The 15,313-nt window shown below is 37.6% G+C and overlaps 1 protein-coding gene across 16 annotated transcripts in view; it reads left to right on the top strand.

Annotated features, from left to right (window-relative positions):
* Positions 1–15,313, top strand: part of USP6NL (USP6 N-terminal like) — a 119,111-nt gene that overhangs the window by 90,018 nt on the left and 13,780 nt on the right. For all 16 annotated transcript variants that reach the window (XM_048062615.2, XM_048062618.2, XM_067004964.1 and 13 more), the window contains 7 exons: positions 1,148–1,255; positions 3,856–3,965; positions 6,626–6,674; positions 8,517–8,637; positions 11,791–11,885; positions 12,972–13,037; positions 13,130–13,229. In XM_048062615.2, the coding sequence (XP_047918572.2) occupies positions 1,148–1,255; positions 3,856–3,965; positions 6,626–6,674; positions 8,517–8,637; positions 11,791–11,885; positions 12,972–13,037; positions 13,130–13,229 (649 nt within the window). The remainder of the gene's footprint in view (positions 1–1,147; positions 1,256–3,855; positions 3,966–6,625; positions 6,675–8,516; positions 8,638–11,790; positions 11,886–12,971; positions 13,038–13,129; positions 13,230–15,313) is intronic.

Below are 15,313 nucleotides of genomic sequence, written 5' to 3'. Positions count from 1 at the left end.
AGTTCCTAATGCCCGATTGGTCCGAGGCTTTGCTTGCCTCGAGTCTCTCCTGGCTGCACGAAGCCAAGACTTAAGAGAGCTAGCCAGTCTTTCTCTGTTTAGAGGATCTTCATGCTCCTCAATGCTGCAGCAAAAAGAACTGTAATTGGAGGAGATGCAGGGAAGACAGTTGTCAGTGCTGCTGATTTTTCAGATAAGCCCAGTGAGAACCAAACCAGTGAATCAGAGTAGAGGAGCAGTGACATGTCAGAGGCAGGACTGACACGAGATAGTTTATATAACTACTCCGCTTTGCACAGGTACCGAGTCGTCCCCTTCTGACCCTCAGGAAGGGGAAATTTTAATTTTACATTTCACAGCCGAGAGCTTCGTTCTGCGCGGTGTTGTTAGGTCATTCTGTAGTCTTTTCTGTAGCCTTAAAAACTACAGCTGGTATATCTTTTTTTTTTTTTTTTTTGGTGCTAATATGTTTTAATATGCATTCAGAAAAAAACTTATTAGCTTAGAAATATGGTCTGAACTCGTTAGCTTGCACTTCCCGTATTTCCAGCAAGCTCATGTTGGTGGCACGCATGAATACATTTCAGCACACTGTTGTGGTTTTATAAGAATTTCAAAATCAGTAATGTGTTTTTTTTTTTTTTACTGTTAATTTTTGAAGCTTTGTGATACTGCTGATTGCCTTTCACCGTTCCCATTTATAGATGATAATTACAGTGAGTTATTTGTGGCTTGTCCTGAAACCCTTGTGTTGCTAAGAAAAAGAAAAGTGTAAATTACCAAATTTGCAGTTGTCTTTCCAATATTTTTAGAATAAGCTCAGCACAGCAGAGGTGATACAGTTTTGGTAGACCCGCCTACGTGCTGTCCTGACTTGTAAGCATCACCTGTGTGGAATGATGCTTTGGCATCCATTTTGTTCCCTGTTCCTCTGCTGATTCCATCAACGGAGGTCCCAGATGGTGTCACTACACACTTCAAGCCTCTAAAAAAAATTGTTTCAGTCTCATTCCCAGCAGGTTGTCCCTTTGCCAGGAGAACTGACATTAATTTGCTTTTTTCTCTTTAGCATGTTTTGAGTCACTGTTCCTTTTGTTTGGAACTTTGTAGATTGTGCTGCATTTATGTTTTCTTTTTCTTTTTACAGTTCCACAGGAGAATTTATAAAGGAATCCCGTTGCAGTTCAGAGGGCAAGTTTGGTCTTTACTACTTGATGTCCCTAAAATGAAAAAAGAAATGAAAGACTTCTACAATGTGAGTTAAAAGAATTTCTACTTAATATACAAGTTAATTAAAGAATATCTGGTACTATACCTACAGGTTTTATTAAACTTTTGTTATTATGTATTGTTTAAAAAAAATCACATTTTTTTTTAGCTAGGAAAAAGGCCATGGATTGGAAAGCACTTTACCAGCTTATTTTTTGGTTCTGTACTGCATGTAATTTATTTGATTTTCTTTCCATTTCCTTTCCCGTCCTCAAATCCTTGCAAAAGCCTTCCTAAAAGCAAAGCAAAACAAAATAAGACGAAATCTTGCTCCCAATAAGAAGGTACAAACCTCTGAAACTACAGCTCTCCTTTGAGGAATTTCTATCAAGCAAGCAGCACCTTTGCTGAATATCAATCAGGAAGAGGAGTTGTGGTATCCTGAAGGGGGTGTGGGTTGATGCCTTCTTCATCTTGTCAGAGCCAGGAGGGCCTCTGACAAAGCAAGCTGTCTACCTTTCTGCCACCTCGTCTCTAAGTGGAGCACGGATAGCCATTAAAAAGCACCGTCCGTTTAGTTCAGTGTATTCTCAGAGCTGTGACTGATGACGGGACGTTAACCCTAGCAAATGCTGCAGGCATAAATTGACCGCCTAACCTATTCCTAATTAAAATGTGAAGAAAAAGCTATATGTTAACCCTCAGCCCCCACCCTCACACTGAGTTGCAGTTAAAATCACCTTTGAATTGTTCTGGTAATGTTCCTCTAAACTTTTCTCCATTATATCTACTTTTTCTGTGTGTGTGTGTGTGTATACAACTGATTGCCATCTGAGCTAAGCTTCAGGCCCAAAACTGTAGAGTGAGGTTGGTGTGTAGGGTAGTAAGGCAGAAGGGGAACTGAATCTGAAACGTTCTGTCTTTTCCTCTCAGTCTGTCTCTGTGCTAAGGGATTATAGGAAGGCAGATTAGCTAAACAGCAAGGTAATTTAGTATCGTAGACCATTTGTTTCTTAAAAGTCAGCAAACATTTAAATTCCAGTGGGGAAAAAAATTCAATGTCCAGAATTTCAAGGAAATGCATCACTGGGTTTGCTTCTTGGAAATTTTTTGTAGCGCTCTTTAGGAGCTGAGGCTTTGGGTCTGAGCATACAAGGGATCTTGTAAGGTCATGAAAGAAGATTGATGTTGGCACCGATGTTATCTAAATTTTGGTCTCTGTGATTTTCCTTTCGAATTATTTCTTACTCCTTAGTCTGATGGGCTGCTCTTTCTGACTGTTATATTTTGTTCAACTTCATAAGCAAGACTAGAGGCAAAAAGGGATAAAAGGGATAAAATGGAGTTCACGCTGAGTAATGTAGTTGTGGGAAAGAATAGCGAATATAACTAGAAGCATTTAAAAATATGTTAATTCATCTTCAGAGGTTATTAATGCCATTTAGTGCTAAGTGCAAAACAAAAATGACTTTGTAGACTTTCTTCCATCATTATCCTAGCTTGTTTATTTGTGATAAGCTCATTTAACTGCTGTCTGTTTTTCCCATTTCCTTAAGTGGTATTAACACTCCTCGTTACAGTTCTCACATACAAATTTCACACCTTAAAGTTAGAAGGAAGATGCACGCTTTTGCAGTAGGTCAGACAGCTTTTTAGAGTTCTCACTGCAGGGTAGTTACCAATTCTTAATCTTTTGCCCTTTCTGTTTCTCAAACTCTGGGTGCCCACACTAGAGCCTCCCATCACAGCAAGGACCCAGGGTGCTTCTTTTCCTGCAATTCCAACAAATCGTAGGCTCTGGGTTTTTATACCATCTTAAAACTGTAAATTTTCTCTTCTCTACTTCTTTTCTGTCTGGGGGACAAATCATTCTGGATGTTAGTGCTTTAAATGATACTGAAAGGTGCATGAAATTGAGACTGTGATTTGTGTTATGTTTGTTAATGGCTGCTACCAATTGATTCCTTGATTTACAACTAATTCCTCGTTTGCCTAAAGCTGCTGATTGTATCCAGCAGACTGAATGGCTGTTATTGTTGTATGCTTGTCCCTTTATTTTTCTTATTTTTGTCTTTAAATTTCATTTGTTTTCTTGCAACTAGAAGCTGTGGAGTTCTGCCTTATGAATGATAATCCATGATATTCTGTAAAAATGCCTTTTCTGACATAATGTTTTGAACGTACCATGTTGAATCGAGTTAGAAATGTCTCACAAACTTGACTTTTGGGTACAGAAGTGAGAATGAATGAATGTAAAAGAAAATTATCATAGGTGTAAAAAAAAAATAAGATGACAGTCCAACCTGTGCAGGCTTCCTGAAGTATTCAGTTACAAAACTGGATTTAATTGAAAAACATTAAAGCAAGTGCTGGAGTAGAGCTGTTCTACCACTAAGTTAGAACATAAGGACAGAGGGAATGACTAGAGAAGTGTTCTACTTCTATGCTGTGTGAACGTGATAGACTCTACAGAATTCATATATGTATATGCGTGTTTTGGATATTGTTGTCTTCAGAGTTGCCATTCTATATTAAACATTTTAAATCATGAGATGACGAATACTTCAGTAAAGCTGTACGGTCAGGTAGGTTTCTGCTATTATAAAGCCTGCAATTTTAATCTTCTGTTCTGTACCATTTTCCTAGGAATTGAAGTGTCAAGCACGAGGGTCTTCACCAGACATTAGGCAAATTGATCTTGATGTAAATCGAACATACAGGGATCATATCATGTTTCGAGACAGATATGGTGTTAAGTAAGTAAATTAAATGTTTTGTTTTGTCTTACGGTTGGTTTCTGATCTGCCTCAAACCTCTTTGATCTGTCCGAGAATGTTGAATGTAAGCTCCAAACTTTCAAAGCAGAGTTGTCTGTGCAATGATGTAACTAATCACCATTATTACTGCAAAACCAGATGGTCACTTCCAACCAACCAGTGTTTTGGTATTATGAAACAGTCAGTATTATTCCAAAGAAAGCCATTTCTAAACTGATTGTTACATATTAAAAGAAAAACAAAACAAAAAACTGTCAGAAAGCATGGAAATACCAATCTAATAAATTCAGATTTATTACACAAGCATTTTATTAAACTGTGTATTTCAAAAACAAAATAACTTTTTACATCTGATATCTTTTCTCAGAGTCTTTATCCTTCCTTTGTATTTTATATTCCTTCTCTCCCACTTTCTAACTCAGAACCAAATAGAGCAATATTTTAGATGCGAGCATTTAATTATTTACAAATGTAAGCCTTAATGCTTTTGAATGTCTTCAAAATGTTGTTATTCCTACTGTCATTGGATGAGGAATATTATGCAGCTGTCATCACTAAAAATGCTTAATAGTGAAATAAGTAGCAATACAAACATCAGCATTGTTGCTAGCTTGCCACATCAGCACCCTGCTGAGATGAAGAGGGTATTTCTTTCCCTTCTGCGACTGTGTTAGTTCACTTTAATCTCTTTTTCTTTCCAAGGCACATTCTACGGTAGTCTGCTATTTTCAAAAAAGCAATACTCAAAGAGTTATGGGCTTTAATGTGATAATAAAAGAAACATTTTCTTATATTATTCTTCCAGGTATTTTGCAGACAAATTCTAAGCAAGCATGGGAAATTTCTGCGATGGCTGCAGCACAGGATGGAGTACAAAGCAGAAATTCCTAAGCTGAGAGCACTGTTCTGTGCAGACCCTGTAGTTTTGATATGTTTCTGCAGTGCTATCTATGCTAGAGCTGACATGCCTTGCCTCTCAGTAGCACTGACACAATGACAAGCAAAAATGGCTGTCTTGCTTCTGGGCCTTAGTTAGTTTTTATGGACACATTTTAAGTTCAAGCAGAAGCTCACTACCCCATCAGTTTGGGGTTAACAGAGGCAGAGCCAGCTCCAGTCCCTATGGCTGTGTTGTAAGCGTGTCCTCAGAGTCCACAGAAAAGCCTTTGGCTGCATGAGGCAATTTCACACTTGGAATAGATCTTGGAATTACTGTACGTGTATTATGCATTTCTAGTGATGGCGATGAAAATTCAGAAGCCTTGCTATATAGCAATGAAATAAAGTCTCCCAGGCAAATCAATAGCTTGTCTGACTTCTCGGTAGACTGTACATTTTGAAGGGTCATTCTTTTGCAGGTCTTTAGGGGTATCATCTAGTGTAAATATTTCTGAAATTACCATTATTTTATGTATCTTACTGTGAATGAGATTGTGCTCTTATATTTGATTTCACATGGTCCAAACTCCCTTAACTGATGACAGAAGATTTGTGTACTGTTTGGGACCTAACTATTAGTTTTCATGTTATCCTTGTAAAATAATTCTCAAGTTTAATATCTAGGACTTTAGGTTATACTTTCCTTTGGTTCCTGAAAACTGGGTAAGCTCCAGTTTCTGCAAGAGGGTGAACAAAAATGCCTTAATCTAGATATTTTGGTAAAATTCTTCAAGTGTGCATCCTCTTTCCCAATGGAAAATACTCAGCTTTTTGCTTAAGCTTCTCTTTTACAACCAGCTAGCTTCTGTTTCTAAGCATTTGATCAGTGACAGGCAGAGGGAATTTCACTGGGCACAGAAGACAGCGTGCAAAACTCAGCAGTTAAATTTTATCAGTCGTAGTTGAAAGTAGGCATTCCCGTTTCCAAGTTCCCTTCACAACAAATCACAGAAAGTAGGTGTGAGTTTAAAAAAGGGGAAAAAAAGAATTCTTCACCATTACTCTGATGTCTCAATTTGAGACGAATGCAGTTCATCTATTTTTGTCCTACTACTCTAACAATTTAGTACAAGATGACTTTATCTGTTTATACAGAAAGCAAGAGACCTATACAAAGCTGTTTACATACTTCAAAGTCAGAATTACAGAGATCAGTACGCTCTGGAGGACTGAGCCATAGGCTGGAGAGTCAGAGTAGGAATTGTTTTTCTTCAGTTTGACAGAACGCAGTCACAAAAGCAGCTTTTAATTTGGGTGCCAAGATTAAGACACCTTTGTGCATTTCAATTGTTGTACATAACTGTTTGCAATCAGTAACAGCTGTTAGCGTTCTGCAAACAGAAATCAGCTGTGGGGTGTTTAAAGTTTGTCATTCAGGATAAATCCATTTGAATCCCATCTTATGTCTCACTTTTCCCTATTTGTAAAAATAATGGTCTGATGCCATTGTCTCCTCCAAGTATTGTAGGTATATTTTTGAAATCTTTCAACGTGCAAAAATCAGGAAAGTGCCAAATATAATGTTTGGTTTACCATCAGAAGCACACAGCACTTCAAGGTTGGTTTTTGTCCTGCTCTTTAGTGCTAGATGAGTTAAATTGGAGAAACGGGTTTCCAAAACATAGTTCACTGATTTTATGTGTTTCTGTTTTTACAAAAACCAATATTATTGCATTTTCCTTTTCTACTTATTTCTCCAGGCAACAATCTTTATTCCACGTTTTAGCTGCGTATTCCATATATAATACGGTAAGTTGTGTACTTTCACACTTGGTTTCTCTGAACATGCTGTAAGATAATTTGCAATTCTGTATCCTCTTTCTCCCTCAAAAAAAACCACATTTCAGAGACCTTTGGAAGTACAGAAAAATACGTGATTTGTCTGTTGACATGTTTTGAGCTACTGAAGTTAAAATGAAACAAAACATCTTGATTATGAGTATCTTACTGGGCAGACTGAACAGTGCACACACTTTGACTGCAATTAAGTATTGTGTCTAATAAGAAAAATGAATTTGTGCTGGGGTTTTATACTACTGATATTTTCCCCCATTGTATTATATGCCTCCAATTAAGATCATGTGAATAATGGGAGGGAAAACACGGTGCAGAAAGGTTGGAGTAAGCAGGCATAGTTCATAGCCTGGAGGGTTCTAACAAATGGAAAATTTAAAGGTTGCATCTTCTTTACTTAAGCCCTCTTTTAGGTATGCTCCAATGCATGTGTCAAAGTACATTCTGGTACTAAATTTGGTCTTGGCTGTAATCCTGAATGTGGATTACTTGAAGTGGAGTTTCTAGACTATATCGTAAGGGTTAGAAACTTACGTATTTTGTAATGTCTTTTGGCTGCATGCTAAAAAGAGAAGAAAGAGAAATGCAATCATGTCCACATTTAACCGTGTTTTATGCACTACCTCCTGCCTTCACTGTGCCCATTTTGATCATTTTTGTACATCTTTCATTTTACATCCATCACCAACTCTTTACAATTCAACGTGAAAATACATAAACTTAAGAGTAAGGAAGTGAAGTTAAGCACTAATTAAATACCACTTAATTTCATTTTTCAAAGTTCTAGGAAATGTGGCTTTTCTTTCTTGTTTCAGTTTGTTTCCTCACAGTTCCTTAGCCCATAAATGAATTTTCATTGCTAGAATTTGTTGTCTTTCACTTACTGAGTTACCTTAAGCTTTTCATTGCAAGCGTCAAACACTGAGAAATAAAACTCTGGAAGGAGGAACTTCCTTTATATATCTTTGGTGGAACATTGGATTAATATCTTCAAATTGCATGAAAAATATTGCTTAAAATCAACTGTTACAATATAGGTGATGGGAATAGTGCAGTGAGCTTTTAATTTGCTTTTATGTTGCATTTTTTTAATGTATCACAGTTCTTATGCTTTGGTTTTATCTCTAGAGCAAAGTTCTTTTTAAGAAGATTTAAATTTGAAAACCCTTATTCAACTATTAATTCATTCTTCTTACAAATATTTTATCAGTGGGGCTATCTGAGCAGTGGGAAGATAGTGACAATTGGTTCCTGCCATAAGAGTCAAAATTAATAGCAGAAGGGATGCTCAAATTTATCTTTGGAACAAGATTTCTTTTTCTTCACATTTAATAGCATGTTGCTGCTATGCTTGAGCAGGTTTATAGTTATAGGTCACCCCAGAAAACTCCTGTGTTATCAAATGGTGCCCTGACTGTAAACAAACCAAAACAACTTCCTCTGTTCCAGAGGCAAATTGCAACTAAATGGAAACTACATCCATTCTGAGAGTAAGATGACCTAATTACTTGAAATTATTAATATTAAAGCTGATTCTGTGCATCAGTAAAGAGTCCTAATGACCAATCCAAACTTAGAGTTTACTTTTCAGATTGATGGTTGTATGTCATCCCTTCTATCTATCAATATTTTAAATATTTAAAAGTTAAAGGTTTGTGCTGGCATCATGATTAGAGAATGTATACCATCAGGGCAGGCAGTTTCTTTGCTACCCTAGCTGAAGGAAAACTTAACAGCTCATAGGTGGGGGGGCTTTTGCTTTCAGGATTTTAATATTTCTCATTTTCTAATTTTCAGGAAGTTGGATACTGTCAGGGAATGAGCCAGATCACAGCTTTACTCCTTATGTACATGAATGAAGAAGATGCCTTCTGGGCCTTGGTGAAACTGCTCTCGGGTCCGAAGCATGCTATGCATGGTACGGAGTGTCACATCACTTAGTATATATTAGGTTTCAACCAACCCTATTTAAACTGTAAATTATTTGAAAATGGAACTATGCAGTCCTAGGTATATGTTCAAAACAAGACATAACTGGCGCTTCATCCTGGGGTGCCACTGGATGTTACAGAAGTTCACTCATGCTTTTAAGTAATTGCTTTTGTATGGGGTATCTTTCAAAGAGTTCTTGATGAAAATCAGATGTTGCCTTTCTTAATCTCTTAAGGAAATGTAGCTAGTTGAAAGCTGGTTACGTAGATGTCTATATAGCAGTGTAATACTAGCAGAAACCCAATGCAGAATGTGTTAAATAGCATTGTGGCTATGCTATCACTTGGCATGACAGGAATCTGTAAATTGATATATATATATATAAATAAACACTATCATAGAATCATAGAATGGCTCGGATTGGAAGGGACCTTAAAGATCACCTGGTTCCAACCCCCCTGCCCTAGGCAGGGATGCCACCCACTAGATCAGGTTGGCCAAAGCCCCATCCAACCTGGCCTTGAACACCTCCAGAGATGGGGCAGCCACAGCTTCTCTGGGCAACCTCTGCCAGTGCCTCACCACCCTTACAGTGAAGAATTTCTTCCTAATGTCTAATGTAAATCTGTCCTCTTTTAGTTTAAGACCACCAGTGAAGACCGAGGCAAAGTAGTTTTTAAGTACCTCAGCCTTCTCCACGTCTGTTCTTACCAGTTCTCCATCTTCATCTGTCAGAGGCACCACCCTAGCCTTCCTTTTGCAGCCAGTGTACCTGTAGAACCCCTTCTTGTTATTCTTTGCATCCCTCGCCAAGTTCAGTTCTGTCAGTGCATTGGCTTTCCTGATCCCATCCCTGCACATCCAGACAGCGTTTCTGTACTCTTCTCAGGGCACCCAGCCCTGTTTCCACCGTCTGTGCATTTCCTCCTTTTGCCTCAGTTTGACCAGCAGGTCCTTGTTCAGCCATGCCAGTTTCCTACCTTCCTGGTTTAATTTATTACATATGGAAATAGAGAGCTCTTGTGCTCCAAGGAAAATATCCTTAAAGAGTTGCCGGCTCTGATCAGATCCTCTGCCCCTAAGGGCCGTGTCCCATGGGATCTCATCCACTAATTCTTTGAACAGCTGGAAGTTCACTTTTGTAAAATTCAGGGTATGACTTTGCTCTTAGCCAGGCCCATATCCCTCGAGATCACAAACTCAACCGGGGCGTGAGCGCTGCAATTTAGGCTTCCTCCAGTCTTAACCTCTTTAATGAGCTCTTCTGCACTGGTCAGCAGCAGGTCCAGTAACACCTCTCCTCTGGTTGGTTTGTCTAATACCTGGATGAGGAATTTGTCCTCAGTGCACTCCAGGAGTCACCCGGATTGCCTACTGCCTGCCGTGTGGCTTTCCCTGCAAACATCTGGGTGGTTGAAATCCCCCGGGAGGACGAGAGCCTGTGAGCGCGATGCTTCCTGGAGCTGGAGCAAGAAGGCCTCATCCACAGGCTCCCCTTGATCAGGCAGCCTGGAATAGACCCCAACCACAAGGTGTCCTTTGGTCCTCCTTCATTTTTACCCACAGGCTCTCGTCCCGGTCTTAGCTGTTTCTCGGAGGGAACTCTTCACAATCTATCCATTTCTTTACAAAGAGGACGATGCCCCCACCCTTCCTTTCCTGCCCATCTCTCCTGTGAAGCTTGCAGCCCTCCACTGCAATGTTCCAGCGGTGTGATTCATCCCACCACGGTGCCGTGGTAGCAATTAGATCACAGTTTTCTAATTGCACCGTGGCTTCCAACTCCTCCTGCTTGTTTCCTGCTGTGAGCATTAATCTCGAGTTTCTTGGTTTTCTCTTTGCCTCACGCAGCATTTCCTGCTCTCACCGTCTTGTTACTTTTGTGTTATTGGTTGTTGTCTCTTTCCATGTGAAATTTAGTATGACCTGTGCATATTGCCTGCCCAAAGGGACAGAACAACTCTAGGAATTCCAGCATCTGTCATTAATGACACAGGGATTCAGAAAGCTGTATCTCTTGGGAGCCTGAAAAAAAAAAAGAATATCTAGAATTTGGGATTTTTAACGTTCCCAGCAGGTTCTGGTTCCTTTTCCCTGCTTCAGACTTTCGCATGCCATCCTATTTTGTTCAGAGTTCCTGGCATCCAGCACTGTCTTCCATACAGGAATTTAACTTGTGTTTAGTATGGCCTTATTGTCTCCGGGCACTTTCAAGAAGTCTTAATAAACTGTTGAACCTACAGTACTCTGTCAAGCTTTCTGCTTCCAAGGTGTTTGAAAATAGGTTTATTAGTGGTTTTTTTTTTTTTTTCCTTTTCTAAGTTCTTTTTGGAGGGAAGCTTACTTGTTTTTATGCTGCTGGTGTTTGATCATTTCTGTTTTTCTGAGTTGAACGTAACTTCAACTTTTCAAAAGATTTTCTTTGAATGGTCTTTTATCCTGCGGTGTAGCTGTGTTTTACATTTCTCAAGTTTTCTGAGTAGTATTATGATTTTGATCTGAGCCTTTCTTTTACCTTTTCTGAAAACAAGTTGAAGAGGATCTTAGTGCTTTACTTTTCTAGTATATTATCCATAAAGCTACTCAAGATTTTATATATGCCCTTAGTTTCATTTGTGTTAGCAAGCTGTCCTTACTTTATGCTGTAAATTCGTGATATTTGCCTTGGTAGAATACTCCTTGTCTGTCTTTATGACCTTTTCTTCTGTGCAGGCATTTCTAGTAGCTGCCTATATTCTTTGCTTTTCTATCATGAATGTGCAGAGCATATTCCTGGTTTCTGCCTTTGTGCTTTTAGAAGTTTTAGGGTTTCCTGTTTTCTTAAAAAATAATTATAATTTTGGTTTCTGCAAATCCACATGAAGTAGACAAGTGTAGGATTGAAGCAAACTGAAATCATCTACCATTATTAATCTAATAATAGTCACTAAGCAAAGGTGTTGATGTTTCACTGTAGTCACTTAGGCAGGAGTATGTGTGTATCCATACATGGACATAATAATATTGCTATGAATATCTGTTCAGATCCAGTGGTCTATAGAAGAGTAATGTTCTCAGAGCTCTGACTTTCTTTTTTGTCTTATATTGCTGTCATTTTTATAGTACATAAACCTGTTACATGCTCAAATTCTTCTTTTAGGTTTTTTTATTCCTGGATTTCCAAAACTGTTGAGGTTTCAAGAACATCATGACAAAATACTGAAAAAATTTTTGTCCAAACTTAAGCAGCATTTGGTACGTACTTATAGCACAATAAATGGAATACTATTTTACAGCTTGCTACCTTATTTTTAATCTCCATTTAAAAAGTTCTTATAAGAGGAGTTAATGGTCCTTTTAAAATTTGGGCATAGTAGTATTTTCTCAAAGGTAAACGTTGCACAGCATCTCTTCTAGTGCTCTTATAGAAGAAATAACACTATTTTTTGTTAATTTTGGCTGTATTTATTCTAAACAAAGAATAACGGCCATATTTTATTTTTCTAGTGGGAAGAAAATGCCCTCCTATTAGTCATAAAGAATTTTCTTTTACAGTCTCGTTAGGTCTGCAAGAATCCTTCTCGATATCTTAAACAGTAGTGTAAGAGCTGCTCAGCCACAGCAACATCTTCAAAGAGATCACTTTGAAGAGAGCTGTTTACAAACATTGCCTTCCCAGGACTATATTATTTTCTGTTTTGATATTTTTATCTGCCTAAGGAAAAAAAAATTGAGAGCAACCTAGCACCTTGGCAATGATGAATAGCATCTAATGTGTGCCTCATGTCTTGTAAACTAGAATTTAATGTCTTTTTTAACAACATGCTGTAAGACTAGCTCATGACATGGAATTAGGCAGATCTGATTTAAAAAAATATGTTAAGAGGTCAAGCCAAAATTAGTCATAGAAGACAATCTTGTACTTTTTGTAAAAGCAAAAATCCTTTAGCAAATCCTTGCAAAAATTTTAAAACAACAACAAAAAAGAGCAGTTCTGTAACTGACTTGGCTCTGAAATGAAAGTTGTAATTTTAATTTTTAAAGCACATGATGATGATTCTTGTCAAGAAATGCTGTAGTACTCTGATCTTTGAGGTTTTTGTATTTCAGAAACACAATATATAGCAATCTCAAGATTGGTTGATAATGTAATGTGAATGCTGAAAGGCCTGTATACTAACTGAAAATGCAAAAATAATTTGATGTGATTGAGGTGATATAGATTATGGCTGGCATAGTATCCAGTTTTGTGTATTGCTTATATATCCCTTATTACTGCATTTAATAATACAGAAGAACTTTTGTTTGTGAATATTTTTAAAAATTTTGTGTTTTTTACAGGACTCCCAGGAGATGTCCACAAGCTTTTACACAACAAAATGGTTTTTCCAATGTTTCCTTGATCGTGTGAGTATACTTTCCATTTTCTACAACTTCTATTTCTAATTCTGGGTTGGGACAGACTGTTTTCACACTGTTGCTTGATTCTTTCATTGCAGACTCCCTTTACATTAAGCCTCAGGTTATGGGATATCTACATACTTGAAGGAGAGCGGGTTCTCACCGCTATGTCGTACACAATTATGAAGCTACACAGAAGTAAGAAATCTCTCACATATTAGAATGCTAAACATACATTTATCTGGTTTTGTTCTTATTTTGTGTAGCCTTTGTGTTGAAATCTTAGTTTCCTGTTTGCTTTATGCTATTTATTACAAGTGTCTTTCTCTCCTCATGAACAAAAAGAGCAAAATCTTTCCTTTATTGATGTGTGTGATTGCCAATGAAAAATTGTACCATCTTGGCAGTGGGCTTCTAGATGGTGTTACAGTTGCCTAAAAATCATAATTATGTTAAATGATTAGACAAGTACTGTTGCACATAGGACTTTAAAAACTTATATATTTTTCTGTATTTGTATTTGAATGCAAATAACTCAGAAATAAAATATGTATTACAGAAAGAAAGTTAATTAAGCATCAACATAGGTTGAGCTGTGGTGCTGATTAAAAAATGGGGGAAAAAAAATCTAGTTCCATGGCTTAGAAATGGCTTGCTAGCCACTACAGGATTTCATTTAATAAAATAGTGCTAAAACAATCCAGAAAAGGTGATGTCTTGTGCCCCTAAATACCTGAAACTCTATCAGCAAACAATTCAGCAATGAAGAATCATCAGTGTATATCTCATTTTTATGCTGTTGTTTGTCCAAGAATGTCATTAAAATTCAGCTTTTCTGTAGTTTAGATGGCCTTTTCTTCCATCTCGTGCCCACAGGGAAAATAAGATAGGACTTTTGAACAGAATTGTCCAAAGCATTTATGCCTGCATGGTTTCCCACAGTGGTTTAGCACATTAAGCTCCAATTTTGAAGATCCGTGTTACCTTCTAAATGTTCTTGGGCATTTCTCAGGATGATGCCTTGTAGCTCCAGTTTGACACCATCTTCCTGTGGGACTTTGGCTTTTTTATCTTACAGAGAGTCATGTAAATTCGGAGGTTAACATGGAGCTCTTTGCAGAATTGGAGTTTTGTTTGCTAGTTTATCCTCCTTAAACTGTAGTAATGCTGGGTCATTGTCTCGCTGCAGCGTGTTCATTAGGTTGTTCATAAACAGCTTTGAAAGATGTTATGTTTCTTAATTGTACTTAGAACAGCTAAACATTTGGAGGCAAATTGTTAGGCTTAGCATTTTGATTTATTGTCTTTATTTGCAAATAGACATCTGCTTGACTTTTTTTTTTGCATTCGCTATTCTTCTTATGGGACAACCTGAGGAAAACTTCCGAGTGGAGGTTTGCTTTCTTAGCAAGTACGTAGCAACTTCCTCCATGATCAAAACACCAAGAGTTGTTTTATGGCAACAGAGAAGAGATGAGAGGACTGGCAGAGAAGTTGACAGAAGATGGATTCTGATTTATTTTCCAGTCTTTACTTGTATTGTTATCTACCATTAAAAACATTGAATGTATAGCTGTGCAATCCAAGTTCCATCGTGTAATACGTGTCAAGAGAATTTTTATTACAGTGGCAAAAGCATTTTTGATGGTTTGTGTATAGAAGTTGAGTATTCTGGAACTTTTGATGGCATACGTAGGCTTAAAGTAACAGTATGCGTATGGGGTTACAGCCTTGCAAGCAAAATATGTTTGCGTGGGAAACATGGCCTTACAGCTATGTAAAAAGGGGAAAAAATCTGATAACTGTAAAGTGACTTTCAAAATATAACCTGAATTAATTGAAGCAGCAAAAAATGCCTGAAGCATTGGTACTAAAGTGTGAACTGCCACAATCATTTCATTCGAAGTTTAATTCAGTTGTGAATCAGAATACCTTAAATGTCAATTTTTAAACTGTTTTACTGCTTTCAAAGCTTTTAAACAGAGAGATGATGTATATTGTAAAGGTCTATGCCAGTGTTGTGTAAGTCAGGGATGCAGGCTGAAAAATAAAGACCTGAAACTATTGGATATAACATAAGGGGATGAAGGCAGGTGACTTGCATTTAATTGTGTGAAGATGCCCCTTTTTGGGAAACATTGTTCCTAGTAGAGAATGGTAAGTAGAAATCACTTACATAAAGTTGCAAGTGAATTTCTGATGCATTCTATAGACTTTTAATGTAGAATTCTATTTCCTGCTTAACTAATAAGCCTTTTTCATTCTACTTTGACAACAAGAAC

Source organism: Anser cygnoides, chromosome 1 (genome assembly GCF_040182565.1).
Source record: "Anser cygnoides isolate HZ-2024a breed goose chromosome 1, Taihu_goose_T2T_genome, whole genome shotgun sequence".
NCBI classification, from domain to species: Eukaryota; Metazoa; Chordata; class Aves; order Anseriformes; family Anatidae; genus Anser; species Anser cygnoides.
Note: the sequence above shows the minus strand (reverse complement) of the source record. Positions and strands in the feature narration are given on the sequence as shown.